Genomic DNA, 21,844 nt, shown 5'->3' with positions numbered 1-21,844 from the left:
CGAAACAACGTAGCACGCATTTCCAGGAAAGAATATAGATCGCGGACTCGTTCATAATTTTTGCTCTGTATCCAAGCACTTTCGAAACTTTGAATTCTCATATCTCGGCGACCGATCGTATCAACTTCGATGGCATACTTTCCTCTATCTCCCGAATAAACGTTTTAACGATAAAAATTTTTTACTTCCTCTTTTAATACTCTCTTACGCGAAAAGTTCAAATTTCTAATATCAATCGTCCATGTAAACTACGTATAATCTTGTTTCAGCTCAAAGAGTCGCTCTCTAAAATTTCGTGAAATCGGAAGGGATTATCTTCGCGATTACCGTCCATCGCGTAATCCAGAGAGCAATTAAACCTCCCCTCCCCCCTCCCCCTTTCTCTCTCTCGTTCAGCTTTCTTGTTCAACTCTTTATCGCGCTTTCGCTGCATTATACCGTTCCTTGTAGGCAAATGCCGGTTTTTTTTTTTTTATCATCGTATACCGCCTCGTATGAGAGAAACGCAGCTGCATAAATGAGGCTAGATGCTATATGCACGCAGCCGAGAATCGTTTCATGGCGAACGTGCTTTAACGCCGCGACGCTGACACGTCCGCAAGTTTACCCCGGCGTTATATCTCGCATCATGGGATTTCCCTACGCTTTTCATCCTCTCCGTTACATCGTAAACTCTTTCTCTCTCTCTCTCTCTCTCTCTCTCTCTCTCTCTCTCTCTCTCTTTCGCCCTCTTTCTCTCGTCCCTTCTCTATACGCTCTTCTCTCCTCACCGGCGGTCTTTCGAGCGAATTTCTCATCGCGTTTTCCAGGGGTCGACTCGTGTTTCCGCCTGAATGCGCGCGCGGGCATTAGCAAATACATAAATGACTCACCTTCCAGTATTTCTTTCTTTTTTATCTTTCTTTTTTTTTTGTTTCTCCTTCTTTTTCTCTTCTCTTCTTTTTCTTCTTCTCTTCTTCTTCTTCTTTTCCTTTAAGAAGGACTCTTTCTCGCTCGCGTTTAATTTCCTTCTCTTGTTCTTTTGGAACAGTTCTTTTTTAAAAGGATCGAGGGTTTTAAGATCACGCGAAGAGAGGTAATTGAAGGTAAAGGTTGGTAGAGGGAAGGTAAAGATTGTGAAACATCGTTTAAAAAAAAAAAAAAAAACGAAGCTCGGTCGAAGAAAATGGGGGAGGGGGGAGGGATGCTTGCGAATTCTTCTTTATCGACTTTGCACTTCTTCCCGCCGATAAGTTTAAGTTTAATCGAATCGGGACTTGCGAAGGAATGAAATATCGATGAAAGGTCGATGTATCGAGTCTTTGGTTTGGAAACTGACCCGAGAACGATCAATCGTTAAGTATATTAACTTCAACTAACAAGAAGTTGAGGAAAATGTATTTTAAGATTTTATTCGTTTAACAAAATTACGCGACATCGTTTGTTTTAAATTGCGATTCGTTGACAGGGGGGGGGGGGAAGATGGCAGAGGAAAAGGGAGAGAGAGAGAGAGAGAAAAAAGATTCTATGAAGCGGTTGAACATTATTCAATGACTAACAAGTGAAGTTGTTATCGCTAACGAGGGAAAGATAAACTCCCACAAGTAGTTTATCGAAAGATCAGAGAAATAATCGTATAATAATAGGTCTGTCAATTTTATACCATGCGATCTTGTGGAAATCAAATTTCCAAATTATTTCGTTCTTTTTTCTTCTTCTTCTTTTTCGATGGATTTAAACAGACCAAGTAAAAGAAAATTTCGAATAATAATTCGAATTATAATCATTCGAATAATTCGAATAATAATCGAATAATTATTTGCTCTATTAATCCCGATCGCTCGAAGAATCGTTATTTGTGTCGTTTGAGGAAAATGGAAAGAAACAGGCCAAAGCGAAATCACCTATTTGGCCAGCGATTAAGAACAAATGATCGATATTCCGTGAAAAGTGTACATAGCGTTGTAAAACGAAGAGAAATAATACGTTTCAACGGATCAAATTTATACTCGAAAGAAAGAATAATAATTTTCGGTGAAGTTTGAATAAACAATAACGCGTGTTCCGTCCACTTGCAGCATAAATAAATAAATATTCTGTAAATGTGTGTTCCATTTCTAACTGTGTCATCTTCCTGATAATGTTTATATTTAATCGGTGATCCTTTATCTAAATAGGATAAATTCAAAAAATAACACGTTTAATAATAATTCGGAACTTGAGAATTTCAATTATTTACGCGTAATTTTATCGATATAAATTATACGAAATTTAATAATTTACAGAAAATTTCGGAAGAATGGGTCGTAAAGAGCGTAAAGATCGTCCCCAAAGAGGAAGAGGAATAAGAAAGGTCGAAAGGAAAAGGAAGGAAAATTCGTTCGTTTTCAGGAGGAATCAAGTTTGAAAAACAACACGTCGAGCGATTAATTAGGAATTAAATATATTTAATGCTGTCGAGGAGACTTTTACATTGAATTCGAACCTTATCCCATTCCTAAAATTTTATTCCAAATTTTTTCGCTTATCCTTTCTTCTTCCACCGACTTCCCGTGCACGTACAAATGTTTCAAAACTCGATATTGTGTATCGGCAACGAGAATGAAAATACGTATTTTATATATATAATACGCGATATATATATATATATAATACGCGATTCACACATATTTCTGCTGGAAAATGATATGAAATGGTATGAATGGTTCTTAGCTCGCACGGTGCGTTTTCGACGATCGATCTTCTTTGGTTCACCGCTTCCGAATGTTTATCCAGTGATCTCTCGATGCGATGAGTTACAGCTGCTGATTCGTGTCCGATCTTCTATCCCTCCCTTTCTATCCTCCTCGTGAATAGATTTTTTTTTCCTCGCCGACCGCTTTTTCTCCGCCTTTTATCCCACCGAAAGCACACTTTAACCCTTTCTTCCTTGTTCGAGCAAACTTCGCAGCTCATTCCCGAAGAAAACGTCCCATTTATTCTCGAATCTTTGCATAGTCACGCAAATATTCTCGAACTTCCAAGGTTTCTCATTGAACCTTTTTTTTTTTAATTTTATTCGAATTATATTCCTAATCGAGCAAAAGATAATTTATATAGAGATGTAACCGACTATTATTTTTTCTTTTTGTTTCAGGTAAGTGGTGCGATTACAAATTTTCGATCGATGAATGCGTTGTTGTTTAATCTCGACACGTCGTAACACCACCGGTTCGAATAGCGCAGTATATTAACTGGGAAAAATTAATTTTCGAATGTATGAAAGGTAATTGTTCCGATGCAATGTGTAACAATAGCTGTACATTAAAATTTTAAATCCTCTTTTTAAACGTTCACAGATCGATCAAAATACGCGTATATAAGCAGAGAACTGGTCGATAATTTTTTAAAAAGTTCTTAAATTTCAATTTTATAACGGATACAAACATCTCGAAATTTGTGTATTTTAATTTAAATCGTTATAAATTATCGATGATTTTTTTTTTTTTGTAAATTAAAGTTAAGTAATTATTCCGTATTGGAAATGTAATGATTTTTTATACGTTCCATGCGATGAGAATCGAATGTGCGAAAAATAGAAATTTTCAATTTTTTTATTTTTTTTTTTACTGCCATATTTGATTCGAAAAATTTTGCAAAATCGTATTAAAATTAATTTTAAGCTATCTTATATCATAATAATATTAATAATAATAATATTCCTAATTTTATCTGGCAATTTTTTATTCGTTTCGATCTTTGAACAATTGATATGCCGTATGTCTTCACAGTTTTATCGTTATTTTGTTAAATTATCACTGTTTAGATCCGTATCTATCGAATAATATAATTTTAATAAGATTTTCATTTTTCCGTAACACCTGTTTCTTTAAAATATTCCATTTCGAAATCCAGTTTATCGTATGCTCGTCAAATTCGAAACGCTTTCTCAAGTTGATTGTCTGCTACAACTTTTTTCATTGCCACATCTGCCATATAGATATTTTTCACGGTTTTTCAACGGTTTTCGAATATTTATACATTTGTATATTTATATATTCTTTATATATTATTTTCCTTCTTCTTTATATATTTTTATGTTACATACATTTTAATGAAACAATAAATTACAATAAAAAGTATCGTAATTTTAAAAAAGAAATAATTTTATCCAGTTATTTCCTTTATTATTCGAACATCGAATTGTGCGTGTCCCAAACTCCCGTATCTGAATTAACAGAGAAACAAAAATGGATAGTAGAATTTTCGAATTCTAATATCTAAAAATAAAACAATTATTTTCTTTTGCATTAGTTACTTCATTTATTCGAGTTCGAGAAACGAACAAAATTGACAGTTTCTTTCAACCAACCAAGAGTCCCATATCTTTCTAGCCGTTAAGTCGTAAATTTTTTATTGTAAGCAGCTGTGTAGAATTACGTTCTCGTCACGCCACAAACCATCGAACTATCCACCATGTATTCTTGCCAATTTTGTTCCACTTTCACTACTTTCAACGTCTTTTTATTGTTTCGTATCTCTCTTCAATAGTTAAAACTATTTTTGTTTATTTACCATCGCGATACCGTTCTCTCCTTCGTACCGAATTGATTATATTTAACTGATCAAACGCAGAAAAGTATTTATTACATCCGAATACGTTGTATTTACGTTCTAATCCAAATATGTTGTACGTAAATATAAGCTACGAAACGCTTGTGCGGATAAGAGAACATACGGATAATAGAACATCCGTATATTAGGGTATTCGGATAATGGGGAGGAGGTACGGATACGGGAATCTCTATCGTACTTGAAGATTCGATCCGAAAAGTCGTTTGCGGTAAGTGGCAAGTTTTGCACGCGTGAAACCGGGAGAGGATCGTTCGTTGATCCGTGGAAAAATTCCGGACGACATACACTGTTGAGCGGTGGTGAGCGGCAGGAAATTTTAATTAGACACCGGAAGAACTGATTGGGCTGAATTATCTTCGTTTCGCGTCTCGATGCGTGGCATCGCGCACACGCGGCACCGCATTCAATATTCGACGAACGAGCCGCACTCACAATTACTTGAACGAGAAGGCAATTATAATTTTTTTTTCCCGAGATTTTTACACGAATCCATTGTGTGTGTGTGTGTATGTTTTTTTTTCTTTTTTTTTTTTTTTNTTTTTTTTTTTTTTTTTTTTGCAAGTTGCAAGAGAGGGGTCTTGAATAATTCATTCCGTCGATGGTACAATTGCTTTTTAATTGAATCGAGACGCCGCCACCGGGGATCGGTCCCGCGTTAACGTAGTTTACATTAAAATTGCCGCTGAAATATTCATTTTCCAGGCCACTATTACCAGATCACTGCGCGTTAAGATAAATATATGTACATACGCCGGATATACACGTGTAACATAAAACGCACACGCGTTCGCTCCATTCTGTTCTTTTATTGTTTATTTATCGGTGAAATCGTGATGTACGTCTGATGGGAAAGTATATGGAGAATGATATATTGAATATTGAATAATAAATAAAATTAATTATTGTTATTAATCATAAACATTTAAATCGTCGTTCGACATCTCTTCATATCAATATTCTTCCATTTTCCAGTAATATTTTCTAGAAAATTGAATTAACTCACTTAATCTAATCTCTTATTTGTACACTTAAGTTTTTGATCTAAGATATCTCGATCTATTCCAATATTCTTCCAGTTTCCAGCAATTCTTTCTTTTATATCTAATATGAATACATCATCATCACGTGTACTTCCTTTCATCACTGAATTATCACTTAATAATCTCTTAAGATATCTCGATCTATGCCAATATTCTTTTATTTTCCAGTAATGTTTTCTGACTGTTTCCTTTTTTTTCTCCAAGACAAATGCTAAACACTGAATTATCACTTAATTTAATCTCTTATTTATACACTTAAGTCTTAAGATATCTCGATCCATATTCTTTCAATAATATTTTCTGAGAAACGTTAAATTGAATTATCGCTTAATAATCTAATCTCTTATTGTTATACGCTTAAATCTTAAGATATCTCGATCTGTGCCGATTTCCAATATTTTCCAGTATTTTACCGCGTAAATTCTTTTTCTCTTTATGCGTTTAACGCATTAATTATCATCACCCCTCGTTCCTTCCTTCGAGCGCGCACATACGTACGCTATTCCACGTCTGTCTTCGCCTTCGTTTCTCCCCTCGCACCCCCCCCTCCCCCCTCCTCTCCTTTCCTTCCTCCTTCACTTTTCACTTACGCCTCTCTCTTATGACGTGACACCGGGGGATGAGATTGCAGCGCAAATCTGATTCTGTTGAAGCGATATTCAGGGTGTGTGCATGTATGGGTGCACGTGTATATAAATAAGAAAAGCCGCGTTTCGCTCGGGTTACAATTTATGGGCGTGAAGCTCGTGAACGTCATTTGCCCACCACTGGTAAATGCCCGTCCACCCTGACGTTTCACCAGGGGTGTAAACACCGGGTATAATAACCCGCCACCCGCCACCCGCTTTGTTTTATATTTTAATACCGACCGGTTTCCGGCCAAGACAATCTGCCAGTCCGCGATAAAATCGTTTTACGAGCGAGCATGGTGGTTATATCACCGCCTTGGCTAACTTGTCCATATTGTTTCGAGCTTCCTCGTTGTCGACGCATCGAATTAAGCCATACTCTTTTTTTATTTTTTCCGAGTGATGAACTGTAAGCTTTTTTTTCCTCTGTTGTAAAAGGGTTAAGAGAAACGTGGATCTGATTAAGAAAGATAAAAAGGGAAATTCGTAATATCTGGGAATTCGAAAAGTATCGAGATATAAGAATTTGAAGAGGAATGATCTGTAAAATTGCATGTAATGAAAATTGCAATTATTCGAAGAGTGTCGAGTTAAAGAGAAAGAAAGGTGATGGATGGATATAAAATTTTATAACGATATCCGAGGATCTAAGTATTTCCTTAATGTTAGATAAAATTTCCATGTTGTTTACATAAATTGCAGGGGATTCGGAACAATTAATCGTGACACGAAGGAATGTGAACCAAAGGAATTCCGTACGACTCGAACGGAAGTGAAATCTTCGTTCCATTAGCTCTACGCTAATTCAAGTTCGTTAAACCGGTATTTTTGCGCTTCGATGCATCATCGTTTATCAAGCCTGTTCGCAATGCGGAGAACGAAGGTCCAAATTAAAACTCGCCCCTCTCTCGATCTTCTTCGTATTCCAATTTTTGTCTCTTTCCTTTTTTTCTCTTCTTCCCTTCACGATCAATAACGAATCTTCGAAGAAATTCACCGAGTTGAAACCGAAAATTATGTATGTAATGTTGTTCACTGGTGGAAAGAAGTCTCGTGGAATACGGATCCGATTGGCTAATTTGGAAGGAAATATCCATTTTACATGCGCAGTTTTCTTTCTATCATTATATTTGTCGATGCATTAGCGTAGATCTAGAATCCTAAGAGAATTTTAACCTCTTATTTCTCGTCAATATGCATAAGCTAATTACGATTTGTAATTATAGTTTAATAGTTAAAATAATAATTGTACGTATAGTATAATAAGCTGGACACATTATAAATAGTTTCGAAAATATTTCAGCTTTCAGTCTTGGACGATTATCCTAACGTAACGTTTCACAAATGAAAATAATTTTTATGATTTTGAATGTTCAAATTGTAGCTCTTCTATTACTGTGTAGCATATAGTGTCAGCGATTGTCAACAAAGCGTGTGAAGTGGGGATAAATGGTCCTAGCGAAGGACGACCTCTCTTGCCTCTGTGCTTCGCGAGACTTCTTTACAACAGTGAACAGTAGATACAAATATATTATGAAAGGTACGTGTTTCGTGCATTTATTTAAGTTAAAATTCGAAAGAACGGTAGAAATGACTACGTGAATTAGAGAGATTATATTAAATTCTTATATATTGATGAGATATATGATGGGATATATATTGATGAGATATTAATTCGAGTCTTACATATTATTCACTGATAGAAAAAAATCTCGCGGAAGAAATGCTGATCTGATTGGATTTTAATTTGAAAAAAAATGTCTATTTTCACACGCATTTTTCTTTCAATCATTGTATTTGTCATGTATATTAATCCAAAACGATGATCAGTATCTAAATCTCGATGCATTAGCATAGGCATAGAATCCAAAGAATTCTAATTTCTCTTATTTCTCGTCAATATGCTAATTATGGTTTGTAATGATAGTTTAATAGTTTAAATAGTTAAGATAATAATTGTACGTATTATATATATATATATACATATATATAAGCTAGACATATTATAGATAATTTCGAAAATATTTCAACTTTCAGTCTTAAACGATTATCCTAACGTAACAAATAAAAATGAATGTTCAAATTTTAGCTTTTCTACTACTATATAGTGTGTGGCAGGATTGTGTGAAGTGGGGATAAATAGTCCTAGCGAAGAATCCCTCTTGCCCCTCTGCCGTCTCGCTAGACTTCTTTCCACCAATGGAATAATACGCAGAATAGGATTGTTCAAATTTTCACTATTTTTTAATCTAACTAGAAAAAAGATCGCCTTCGTACATTATATCCATCCATTGTATCCGTGTGTTTTAAAAGTTTTGCTAAAAATAGAATTTTCGTTCCGATGACAAGTTTTGTCGAGAATTTTCGTGACAGCATGTCCGATGCTTTATTCCTCGTCTCTCATTTATAACCACTGCATCGATCTTCCTTATCAGTCTGACAGCATTCGTATCCTTTGTTTGCTTTCTTTCATTTTTTTTCCCCCTCCTCTTCTCCGATTTCGCTTGTACATCGTATCCCCCTTTCCCTTCCCCTTCTTTCCTAGTCTGTACCTAAAGTCTAACACGAAAATGTAATAACAGCGCGACGCTGTCTGAAAGTGGCTATGGAGACCGGGCTTTAATTAGAAAAAAGTGATCGTTCATTCTTTCGCCATTATTCCCATTGTCTCTTTCTCCCTGCGTTCACCCGACCCGACCATCCGTCGGAGATAATTGAAGGCGATATAGAACGCTCTCTCCTCCGGCATTTTTCAATTTGTCATCAGGCGATACGGACAGAAATGAACCATCCTGCGCTCGAAGATGTCGCCACGTGTATGATGTCATCCAATCCCCTTCATGCACTCTCTTCTCGAGTCATGTCCCGAATTGTGAACGCGCGCGAGTGACAGAAACGAATTAATTTCTTGTTGCTGGCTACAAGGAAGAGAGTGAATCGTATACTTTTGGAATTAATTGTTATAACTGTGATTCCTGCAATCCTTCGAATGGTAAGTAGAATATATTTCACGCAAGATTTTATAAATTTATGACAAGTTTACAACATGTCGTTAAAAGTCGACATGTTGAACATAACCTGTTATCGTATCCACGAATCCTAAACGATGTTAAAAGAAACAAAAAGCTTTTCTCGTATTCTGTGAAACTTGGAAAATAGGATGCATTGGCTTTTCTGCAATCCGCTTCTTCGCAAAACTTGACTTAGCCAGAGCTTAAGGAACTCGAGCTAACGGCAAATTCTTCTTTAATGTCTTTTACATAGTGTAATACATTTTGTACGGTTCAACTTCGAATAAATTGTAATCACGCGAGATACAAATATCGGACAGTTCCTTTATTCTTCAGTTTTATTTATTTATTCTTAAATAGAAATTGTTTCAGAAATGATAGAAGTAAAAAGTACTTTTTAATCGGGAAGCGGATATTTCGAAGAATTTCAATTGTTCATTCCGGCTCCTGGAGAATCTTTCGACTTTAAAGAACAGCAGTTTCTTTGAATTTAATAAAGCTAGATTTATTTATACAAAATATTTCGCGCTACTCTGCGAACATTTATTACTCCGCAAAGAAGTTCTCTCTTGCTTAATAAAGTCGAATAAATTTTGTCCCCGTTGTTGATGAAACGAATATTAATCAAGAAACTTTAGACGGATTATTTATGTGCTCTAACTACAATGTACGAGTAATTTTAATGTACCGCCATTTTGAATTTATACGCTTTATTTATTTCGCTTTGACGACTGTCCAGAGTCGTATTATGACAAATTAATTACAGAAGGATCGTAAAGTTCAAACGCTACGTTCGCAAATATTTTATATATATATATCCGCACTTTCTCTCCATTTTCTTATTCATTCTTTTCTCCACGGAGCACGAATGTAACGTTAAAACAAAGTGCGTACTGGAAACAAATTCTCTCGACAGTTCTGACAACCTTTGAAAAAGTGACTAGAACGGTTATATTACCATTTTACAAGCCGAACTGTCTTATTTAAATGACTACACGTGACATGAACAAGTTTGAATATTTGCAATTTTTTACTTGTCATTCTAGAATTTGAAATTGAGAAATTTAAATGTTTTCGAACAAGTTAAGCTAGCAGAAAGAAATGCGTGGAATAAAATTTGTTAGAATTTTAAAGTCAATTGCAACTTTATACTTCTTTAAATGGGGACTTAAATTGAAAATTTACAAACGTAAAAGAACTTTTTTTGACTATAATTAAATATCAACAAGTGATTGCATTAATAACATATTTGTTCGATAGGATAGATTATAATTTAAATTTCCGTATCGAAACGTGAAACTAAAATGAATTCATCGGATTTTAAATCCGATTACACAGCTCTACGATATTGGTCGATACGTTACGCGTCAAGTTAATGAAGCATAAATGATTTTGTATTTAAAACATTTTTACATTTAGCTATTTATAGGATATATCGAGAATTATATAGTAAAGATGAATTCGTGAAACTGATTGGCAGATAATATATAAAATTGATTAGAAACGATTGAGATTGAGAACAAAAGATCATAAAGATTTAAAATACAAAAAAATAATTGCAAAGTAATGAAAAATGCGAATGAAAATGATGGTGAGATAACTTCTTTTTTTTCTTTTTCTTCTTTACAAAACTCAAATTACATTTCGCAATAGAAAATAAGAAACTGTCCGGATATTATCGAGCGACAATATATTTCTTCGAGCTGAAATTAATAATTGGAGGTCCTCGATTGAAGCTCGATTCGATTGCTTTGAGCGGAACGATTGAAATTTCGTCTCTTATTTACCGTTGCCGCGCGAAACGGAAGTAGGAGGGAGGAGGGCTCGCGCGATATTTATCGATGGCGAAGTAGAGCGGAAAAAAACGAAGAAAGACCGTAGAAAATTTGTTGTTTGCTCTCTGCCCCGGGTCTCGCATCGCTGGATGAAACGTTCCCATCTCCGTCCCTCTTCCACCTTTCCCACCCCTTGTCTTCGTCCCACGTCGCCGCGTTTCATCACTCAGCCATCGCCTCCAACGATCGACGAGTATGCAAGACGCTCGGATTCTTTCGCTTATTTTTATGCACGGTGCGTTCGTATTTCCCCGAATCGATCGACAAATTTCGTACAAGGAAATCGAAAGAGTAAACGTTTTAATCTTTCGTTCGCGTTATAAATCGAATTTTACAGCGAAAAATTAATAATTCGGGATAGAAAATACATATGAAGCGTTGCCACGTGAAACGTGAATAATTTTCGAAGTGAAATCAATTCGAGATGATTATATGGAAGTTGGGCATTTGAAAAAATTAACCTAGTTAAAAATTTGGAATAAAAAAGTTACTTTGAGTAAATTACTTATTAAAATGCTCGAATAATATTTATTCGTAATCTGTTATAGTCGATCCGCTTCTCGTATAATCTCGTTTGACAATTACAACGTTATTTGCAATTATTATTACGTTTTGAACGATAAATTATCGAGATAACTTTTTATTCGATAACTTCAATTATTAAATTTTCCCTATTACCGGTGGAAGCTTTAATAGAAAAATTTGTTTGTTCAAGATTGAGAATCAAACACTTTTTCTTTTATCGATTAAAGGGGAAAAGTTTATACTTTAGAAATACACCATTCCTAAAGCAGTGATAGGGAAAACTTAATAATTGAAGTTACGAATAAAGTTATTTCGACAATTTATTGTCAATCAAAACGTAATAACAGTCGGAAATAACTGTAATGGGAAACGGCCGAGATTACACGAAGAGGCAGATCGATAATAAATGTTATTATTTTAATAAATAATCGTTTAAAGTTACTTTATTCAAGATCTTTAATTTTAATTATTTTTTCAACTCTATCCTTAACAAATATTATTATTTTCACTTTCGGTGTATCATTTGATGCACACTTTCTACATCTATACAAATTTCCACGTTACAATTCAACAGACCTGATCCTCCATTCTTCGACTATCTCCTTTCATCGTCGAGTAAAAAATTTTCGAAAGATCGATAAAAAATCTTCTTATCATTCGAGCGTGTCATGTAAAAAACACATTCGTAACATTTTGTTTATAGCAAATGCGTTATATATTTTCTTTATGTAATACGGGCAACAAACGTCGATTTTATCCGTTATCCGGATATCCGTTTAAAGACGCGTCATCTTCCTCCGGAAACTGAGCCTAATCTAGCGAGAAAATGTAATTACACCGGCAGAGGCTTAAGTATCCTGATACATATAACCTGATCATGCGATGCAGCTTAGCACAGTGATCCTCGAGCGATTGTATTAATCAAGATTTCGCAAAACATCTCGCCAACAGTGATTATACTTGACGAGGATTGGTGGGCTCGCATAGGTAGGGCAGCTTGATCAAATAGATTATTCAAATATCAAAGACAATTTAATTCCGGCATGGTTAATTTGGCAAACACTGTGCTCGATTGCTTGGATAAAGTGGCAACTGCGCGAGATTACATTTTGATTCTAAACGATAAACCCGCGTGTATGTAACTTACGTTTATTTTTAAAATAAAAGATACGCTCGAGCGACATCATATTTTCTTTTTCTCGAACCTTAAACAAGATTAAAGATTTAACTCGTTTGGGATAAGTTTGAAAAAATTAAAACGCAAAATATATATATATATATTTATATACATATCAAAGACAATTTAATTCCGGTATGGTTAATTTGGCAAACACTGTGCTCGATTGCTTGGTTAAAGTGGCAACTGCGCGAAATTACATTTTGATTCTAAACGATAAACTCGCGTATATGTAACTTGCGTTTATTTTTAAAATAAAAGATACTCTATACGCTCGAGCGACATCATATTTTTTTTTTTCTCGAACCTTAAACAAGATTAAAGATTTAACTCGTTTAGGATAAGTTTTTAGAAAAAATTAATACATATCAAAGAAAATTTAATTCCGATTATGGTTAATTTGGCAAACGCTGTGCTCGATTGCTTGGATAAAGTGGCAACTGCGCGATTACATTTCGATTCGCGCGTATATATATAACTTACTTATATATTTTTAAAATAAAAGATATACATGCTCGAGCGAGATTATATTTTTTTTTTTCGAATCTTAAACAAGATTAAAGGTATAACCCTCGTTTAGGATAGTAAAGTTTGAGTAGGAAAAAATTAAAACGCGAAAATATATATTCGTCGTTACATTGATGTACCGATTCAAGCGATTTAACGACGAGCTTTTAATCACGGATATAAAAAAAAAAAAACTCATACGCGCGTCTTTTGATCCCGTTTCCCCGTTTCTCGAGTTGTGCGCGTTCCCCGGTAAACACACTGGCTATTCTGTCAATTAAATTAATTAAAGGGAAACGTCGAAGAAAGTTTTCTCGATTGCGAGAAAATTCGTGGAGCGTTTCACTTCCCAGTCCGCTTCCCTCCTCCCCCCTCTCTTTCACTCGTAGCCAACGGCTTCCTTCCTGCACTTCAGAGTTCCTGCGCCTTATGAATGCAGCTCCGCCGTGCCTCGTGGAAAAAGTACTTAAAAACTTTTTACGATTCGCCCCCCTCTCTGCCCCCTCCTCCCCTCTTTCTACGACAGTAATTGAAAAGCCCGGGCGAAATAACCAGTCGCGTTTAAAAATTAAATTCTTCTCCTTCTTCGTTATTATTATTATTATTATTATTATTTTTTTTTTTTATTTTTCTTAATAAATATCTGGCCATATTTCTGTATCACAGTTTTCAGAATTTTTTAAAAATTTTAGAGAAAAGAGGAGTGAAGATCTTAAAATAAATTTGATAAATTTTTATCAAATTTAATATCAATTTTATAACGGTTTTGAAAAGCGAGTGTACCGGATGGGATCACATCGGAACATCTTCAAACAAGGTAAATCATGTTTCCGGATATAGGTTATCGATCCTCTGTATACGCGCACTTAATGTCACGGGGAGGTATATAAATCCTGTGGCGCAAGCCTGTTCCGCCCGGATCAAAGTCATCGCTCTGTTCGATTAGCAAAATTACGACGATAATCCGACATTGAGAATGCGATATCGCGACAGCCTCCGTCAAACTTATCTCTTTGCCAATACCCTTCGCCCGCCTGTTTCCTTAACATTCCCGTCTCATCGTTCGAGAGGCTTCCCCCTCCTCGTTCGTCCGACCACCTTCCACGCTCTTTGTCGCGCGCTCTTTGGGATTACTTTAGCACGCTCCTTCCTATCCGTTTATCCATTGCACGGATCTCAGAATTTTTTTTAAAATTTTAGAGAAAAGAGGATCTTAAAAAATAATTTGATAAATTTTTACCTTAATTTCAATTTTATAACCATTTTGAAAAGCGAGTGTACCGGATGGGATCACGTCGGATGAAGAACGAAGAGGTAAAAAATTTCGAATGAAATTATTTGTTAATGAATAATATTTTAATAGTTATTAGTCGATCCGCTTCTCGTACAATTCTTATTACAATTATTTCCGATTGTTCTTACGTTTTGAACGATTAAATTATCAAAGTAATTTTATTTATTATTATTTATATCGCTAACTTTAAATTCGAGTATTAAATTTTGCCCAAATTTTGGTTAGGAAATATTATGTTTATTTCTTTGCCAACGATTCGAGATCGTGCAAATTCGTATGAGGAATCAAATATGGATCAAATATGAGTTGAATTAAAACGAAAGGATTGGAATTTTAATTAAATAAATACGATTCGTTCGTATAGAGATTCTAAATTTATTGGAATTTATATGAATATAGCGAGTTGAGAAAAGGATTAGAATTTTATTAATATTGGATTAAATTGAATCGTTCGAGTATTTATGGATGGAAGAAGGATTGAATAAAGAGAGTACGATTCTTTTAATTGGAAACAGAGAGAGTTGAGAAAGTAATTACTTAAAAATTTCGAATAAAATTAGTTTAAATAATTATTTAATTAAAATATACTCGAATAACATTTGTTCGCTGCTGTTATAATCGATCCGTTTTTCGTATAATCTCTATTTTGGCAATTACAATTATTATTATTACATTTTGAACGAGATTCTAAATTTATTGGATATTAAATTTTATTGGATTTTAAATTTATTGGATATTTAGATCGAATGTAGCGAGTTAAGGAAAAGATTAGAATCTTATTAATTTTCGGCCAAATTGAATCGTTGCAAGTATTATTTGTGGATGGAAGGAGAATTAAATATACAGAATTTCGTTTATCCGAAATATCGAGTTTCCGTATTTTCGTATTTCGAAAATAAAAGAGAGACGAGAGTACGATTAAATTTTGAAATTTAAGAAAGTATTATATTTTTATTTTTTTCACCAACGATTTATCTATATCGAGATTCCAAATTTATTGAATATAAATATTGGCTCGAATATAGCGAGTTAAGGAAAGAATTTAGTTAATTTCGCATCGAATTGAATCGTTCGAGTATTTATGGATGGAAGAAGGGGCAGTACACGATTGTTTTAATTGGAAAATATTAATGTTTACTTTTTTCGCCGTTGATCTATCCATATCGAGATTCCAAATTTATTGGATATGAATATAGCGAGTTAAGGAAAGGATCAGAATTTTATTAATATTGGATCAAATTGAATCGTTACAAGAATTTACAATTAATTAAATAAATCCATCCGAATCGAGATTCTAAATTTGTTGGATATGAATATACCGAGTCAAGGAAAGGATTAGAATTTTATTAATATAAATTAGGACAAATTGAATTGCACGTTACACGTGCAAATATTATTTATGGATGGAAGAATAAAATGTACAGTGTATCGAATTTTTCCGTTCGTTTTTCCAAAAATAAAAGAGCGTAAAACGAGAGTACGATTCTTCTAATTGGAAGATAACTTGGTAAAAATTTCGAATAAAATTACATCAAGTAATTCATTTATTAAAATTCTCGAATAAGTTTATTCTTATATAGCTATTATAATACATCCGTTTCCCATTACAATTAATTATTATTATACTTGGAAAGATAAGTCATCAAAGTTAACCTCACTCATAACTGTTATAAATTTTCAAGATATATCACGTTAAAAAAAACATTTACTAAAAAGTATCCTCAAATACCCGCTCGTTAATTTCTTTTTAAATAAAATATTGCAAAACTTGTTGTACACCCTTTCGAATCTTTTCGAGTAATTGAAAGAGTATTCAGGCTGTATTAACACGCTTATCACGGTATTAAAAAAAAAAAAAAAAAAAGAAAGGATGCGCAACGATATTTCGGTCGAAAAATGGAGGAGGAAATGAAGATGGAGTATAACATACATATCGACAAGGAATGTAGCAATCTTCTCGACACACTGACCCAAAATGACACGGCGAGACTTACTTCTCAATTGCTTTGAACAGGGCCAATTGATCTTGCGACGACGATTCGAGACGATTACGAGATTGCCCCCTAATTCCATCCTTATTCCATCCACTCCTGGATTCCTTCATCTCTTATTTACTTACGCAACGCAAAAGTGAGGTTATTTTCGTTATCTTCTCTTTGACACGTTCACTGCCACGCGTGTTTCTAACGAAATCTCCTTCAGGCGTGTGATTTATTTATGATATAATTTCTAATTATAAATTTCATATGAAACTTAAAAGTAGCGATCGATAAGATGCAAGTTTTAAATCTAGGTTGTCATTAGAGTTTTTCAACAATTATTTCTAGTCTGCAACGAATATTATGAATAATAAGAAAAATTAGAAAAGAGTCTGCGAAACGGAAAATAGATATCAAAGTATATATATAATCCATCAAAAGAACTGACAATCTTAGACATAGATTTTTTTTTTTTTGATTGATTGCGTTCTTTGGTTCTTAAAAAGTTAAACGCCGCATTATCAAGCATATTCCAGTACTTCTATCGATATTTTAGTAATAGTCTGATGGTGGCAAGAACGATGCTCGCATCATTTGTTTCCATCATTATTGTTTGTGTCTGCAATAGAAGTATTGATAATAGTAATTGTATCGATAATAATAGTATTGATTTATATTTTGGATATTTTAATTTGGATAATTTGGATTATAATTCGGATAATATAACTGTCGAATATTAGTCTGTCAACTAGTCATAACAAATATATATTTTTATTAACTTTTATATACTTATTTTATATACTTTTATATACTTTTTTATTGACAATAGTATTGAATAATAATACTGATTTATATAGTATATTTTGGATATTTTAATTTGGATTATAATTTGGATAATATGATTGTCGAATACCCTTTGACTAGTCATAACAAATATATACTTTTATTAACTTTTATATACTTTTATATACTTTTTTATTGACAATAGTATTGAATAATAGTACTGATTTACATACTATATTTTGGATATTTTAATCTGGATAATTTGGATTATAATTTGGATAATATTTGGACTGTCAAATGCCCTTCGACTAATCATAACTAATAATAAAATATATAAAAATATATATTTTTATTAACTTTTATATACTTATTTTATATACTTTTATATACTTTTTTATTGACAATAGTATTGAATAATAGTACTGATTTACATAGTATATTTTGAATAATTTAATTTGGATAATTTGGATTATAATTTGGATAATATTTGGACTGTCGAATGCCTTTCGACTAGTCGTAACAAATATACTTATTTATTGAATAATAGTACTGATTTATATAGTATATACTTATATAGTATATTTTGGATAATTTAATTTAGATAATTTGGATTATAATATAATTGTCGAATGTCCTTTGACTAGTCGTATCAAATGTACTTCTTAGTTGTGAATTGTATATAAATTATTCGTGTCGCTTGTCTATTAGAAAGCGTCTCTCACAATGTCAGGTAATCGTTTTCGTTAATTTCGCACCGAATTGAATCGTTCGAGTATTTATGGATGGAAGAAGGATCGAATGAAGGCAGTACACGATTGTTTTAATTAAAAAATATTAATGTTTATTTTTTCGCCATTGATCTGTCCGTATCGAGATTTCAAATTTATTGGAATTTATATGAATATAGCGAGTTAAGAAAAGGATTAGAATTTTATTAATATTGGATCGTTCGAGTATTTATGGATGGAAGAAGAATCGAATAAAGAGAATACACGATTGTTTTAATTGGAAAATATTAATGTTTATTTTTTCGCCATCGATCCGATTTTAAATTTATTGAATCTGAATATTTGGATCAAATATAATGAGTTAAGGAAAGGATACAATGATGAGAACACGATATGTCCATAAACTATCTAATAATCACCATGAGATTCCATGATACCCTAAAATTAGAAGAAATTAGAGAATTATTAGCTGCAAAATTGTTAGGATTATCTGAAAATACAACAAAACCTTGTCAAAACGGAGTCAACATAATATCGCCTTTAGGAAAAATAATTCTGGTATAAATATTAGATGATATAAGTATTTATGCAAATTATGTTATTCAAATAAAAAAACGACAAACAAATCGATCAAACGCACGAAGCAATTTAAAAAAGACAACAACTTTTTGTTTAAAAAAATTATCCGGATTGTCAACTTCGCATAGAATGTTTTAAAATTTTACGTTCAAAATAATTTTTTTAAATTATTTTTTTATTACTTTTATAACAATTTAATAATTTTTTTATTACACAGACATATCTTTCCAAATACCTACGAAGATCGTTCATAAGTGGTCAAATAAGCGTCACACGAATATGGGTTGTAATGCGTGTTAAACAACGAATGGATTTCTTTCGAGTGGAATCCTAGTTTCTTTATTTCATCCAACGAAACTGTTACAGAATTTAAAGTTGAGAGAAATTTTATATGTGATTTTATTATCGAACGTTGCCAGCCAACATCACTATTTCATATCTGATATCTATTTATATTTCTTCGATACTTCAAATGTTTTGTAATACGCGTAATTATAATTAAATATGTTCATTCGGCTAATAAACCCATAATACATTTTTATTTATCGTTTTCACTGGCCAGTGAAACAGAAACGAAACGAGGTTTACGTAGAAAGTTGAAGAACTTTCTGGAAAAACTCAAGCAATATCGTCGTTAAATGTATAGATGTGTTGTATCGATGAATTTCCCCCCTCCTCTTCATGATAAACGAGTTTACGTCGAACGAGAGGAATGGTTTAAAAACTGTTTTGAGGGGAGGGGGTACAACAAGTACTGTCGCATTGTCGAGTTAAAATCGAACGAGTGGAATAATAAATATTCGTTCCGTTGGTGTGTGTAATCGTGTATTATTCGCGGAAGGGATACGAGCGATTGATGGCGCACACACGGTGGTGATGAATGCGGCTACGTTCCAACGTATCGCGCATTCACTCGGGTAAATAGAGTTAATCGTTTCGTTCCAGATTGGATCCGGATTTCTATCAACGAGGAGAGAAACGTTTCCTCCTCGCGACAGAAACTTGGATTGCTTACTTTCCCGTTCGGATGATTAATGACTCGTCGACGCCTTCCGCTTCCCCTCCTTTCTCCCCTACTTATTTTCGCGCGTTGCGGAGATGATTCCGTTTCGGTGTCTTCTTATTAAATTTAATCTTGGAAGTTTTGCAGATTTATTTTTTATTCTTGATCCAAGTGTTTCTTTCTTTTCTCTCTCTCTCTCTCTTTTCAAAGACAGATTTTTAAATGTAATCCTGGAAGTTTTGGAAATTTATTTTTTATTCTTGATCCAAGTGTTTCTTTCTTCTCTCTCTCTCTCTCTTTTCAAAGACAGATTTTTAAATGTAATAAATATTGAACGCTTTTATACTTTTTTTTTCCATATTTATTGTCTATGGAATGTAGAATAGAAATGTAGTAGAATGATTTCGTCTTCTTCAAAATAATTCTGGAATTTTGGAAACATTTATTTTATTCCTGAAATGTTTCTTCTCTTTCTCTCTCTTTTCAAAGGCAGATCTTTAAATGTAATAAATACTGAAAGCTTGTGCCTTCAATACTTATTGTATTCATGTAATAGGAGTGTAGAATGATTTCGTCTTCTTCAAAATAATTCTGGAATTTTGGAAACATTTATTTTATTCTTGATCAAAATGTTTCTTTTCTCTCTTTCTCTCTCTTTTCAAAGACAGATTTTTAAATGTAATAAATATTGAACGCTTCTATACTTTTTTTTTCCATATTTATTGTGTGTAGAATGTAGAATAGAAATGTAGAGTGATTTCGTCTTCTTCAAAACAATTCTGGAAATTTTGGAAATTCCATTTATTTTTTATTCCTGATCGAAATATTTCTTTCTTTCTCTCTCTCTCTTTTCAAAGGCAGATTTTTAAATGTAATAAATATTGAACGTTTTCACACTTTCTTTTTTCCATACTTATTGTATGTAGAATACAGAATAAAAGGTCAGAATTATTTCGTCTTCTTCAAAATAATTCTGGAATTTTGGAAATATTTATTTTATTCTTGATCGAAATGTTTCTTCTCTCTCTTTCTCTCTCTCTTTCTTTTCAAAGGCAGATTTTAAAAAATGTAGTAAATATTAACGTCTTTCTTTCTCTATACTTATATTCACACGATAGGAGTGTAGAATGATTTTCGGTGTCTTTTTCAAATTTTGGAAACATTTATTTTATATCCGATCGAAATGTTTTTTTTTTTCTTTTCAAGTCCTAAAAAATAACGAAAGGGTAGATTTTTAAATGTAATGAATATTGACGCCTTTCTTTCTACTTATGTTCACGTGATAGGAGCGTAGAATGATTCGTTTCGGTGTCTTCTTCAAAGTAATTTTGAAAACTCTTATTTTATTCCTATTTCTTCCTTTTTTAAAAAGGAAGTTTTTTTTTTTAGTGAAAAAAATAAGCCTTCGATGATCTTCCATCCAAAAGATCTTTCCTTCCTTCTAAATAATAATGAAAGAGCAGATTTTTAAATGTAATAAATATTGTCATAAAATCTTTCTTTCTCTATATTCACATATATAATGATTTCGTCTCGGCGTCTTCTTCAAATTTTGGAAACTCTTGTTTCATTCCTGACGTTTCTTTTTGAAAAGAGTTTAATGGAAAAAGCCTTCGATCTGATCTCTCACCTTTTCCAAGAGATAAAAAATAACGAAAGGTCAGATTTTCAAGTGTAATTTTGCACCAAATATCATCGAATCGAGCATTTTCCATATCTCCTCGAAGAAGTAAGGAAGTAAATTTATCTTCGCCCTTTCTTCATCGAATGCACGAGCTCCCTCTAAATCTCATTACTCCTCAGAAATTCTCTTAAGCCTTCAACGCGTAGACACCCTTCCCGTAAGATGTGACTAGAGATCGAAGCGTCCTCGGCTAATGCCCCTCCCCTCCCCTCCCCTCCCCTCCCCAACTGTACGATTAAGAGCTTAAACGCTCGAAACGCTCGTTGGAACGTGTGTGTGTGTGTGTGTGTGTGTGTGTGTGTGTTGGTGCGTAAATCTCCACGTCCCTGTCGGACGTTTTGAATACGGCTCAAGGCTCGAATAATCTCGTATCTCTCTCCTCTCGTTCGCGTGAGATGAACGTCAACACCGATTGTACAACCGTCTCGAATGTTCGATTTTGCGAAAACGTAAAAAAAAAAAAAAAAAAAAAAAAAA

General features: G+C 33.4%; 1 protein-coding gene across 6 annotated transcripts in view; it reads left to right on the top strand.

Annotated features, from left to right (window-relative positions):
• LOC122712908 (disintegrin and metalloproteinase domain-containing protein 10) overlaps positions 1-21,844 on the top strand; it is a 131,176-nt gene that overhangs the window by 83,851 nt on the left and 25,481 nt on the right. Inside the window, exon 2 of one of the 6 annotated variants that reach the window (XM_043932922.1) lies at positions 3,116-3,244. The exons of 4 other annotated variants lie outside the window; for them this stretch is intronic. In XM_043932922.1, the coding sequence (XP_043788857.1) occupies positions 3,238-3,244 (7 nt within the window). In that variant the 5' untranslated portion in view covers positions 3,116-3,237. Of the gene's footprint in view, positions 1-3,115; positions 3,245-7,761; positions 7,803-21,844 lie in introns of those variants that run through there. One more of the 6 variants, XM_043932923.1, reaches the window with a different exon arrangement.

Source organism: Apis laboriosa, unplaced genomic scaffold (genome assembly GCF_014066325.1).
Source record: "Apis laboriosa isolate Shangri-la unplaced genomic scaffold, ASM1406632v1 scaffold21_cov150, whole genome shotgun sequence".
Lineage (NCBI taxonomy): Eukaryota > Metazoa > Arthropoda > Insecta > Hymenoptera > Apidae > Apis > Apis laboriosa.
Note: the sequence above shows the minus strand (reverse complement) of the source record. Positions and strands in the feature narration are given on the sequence as shown.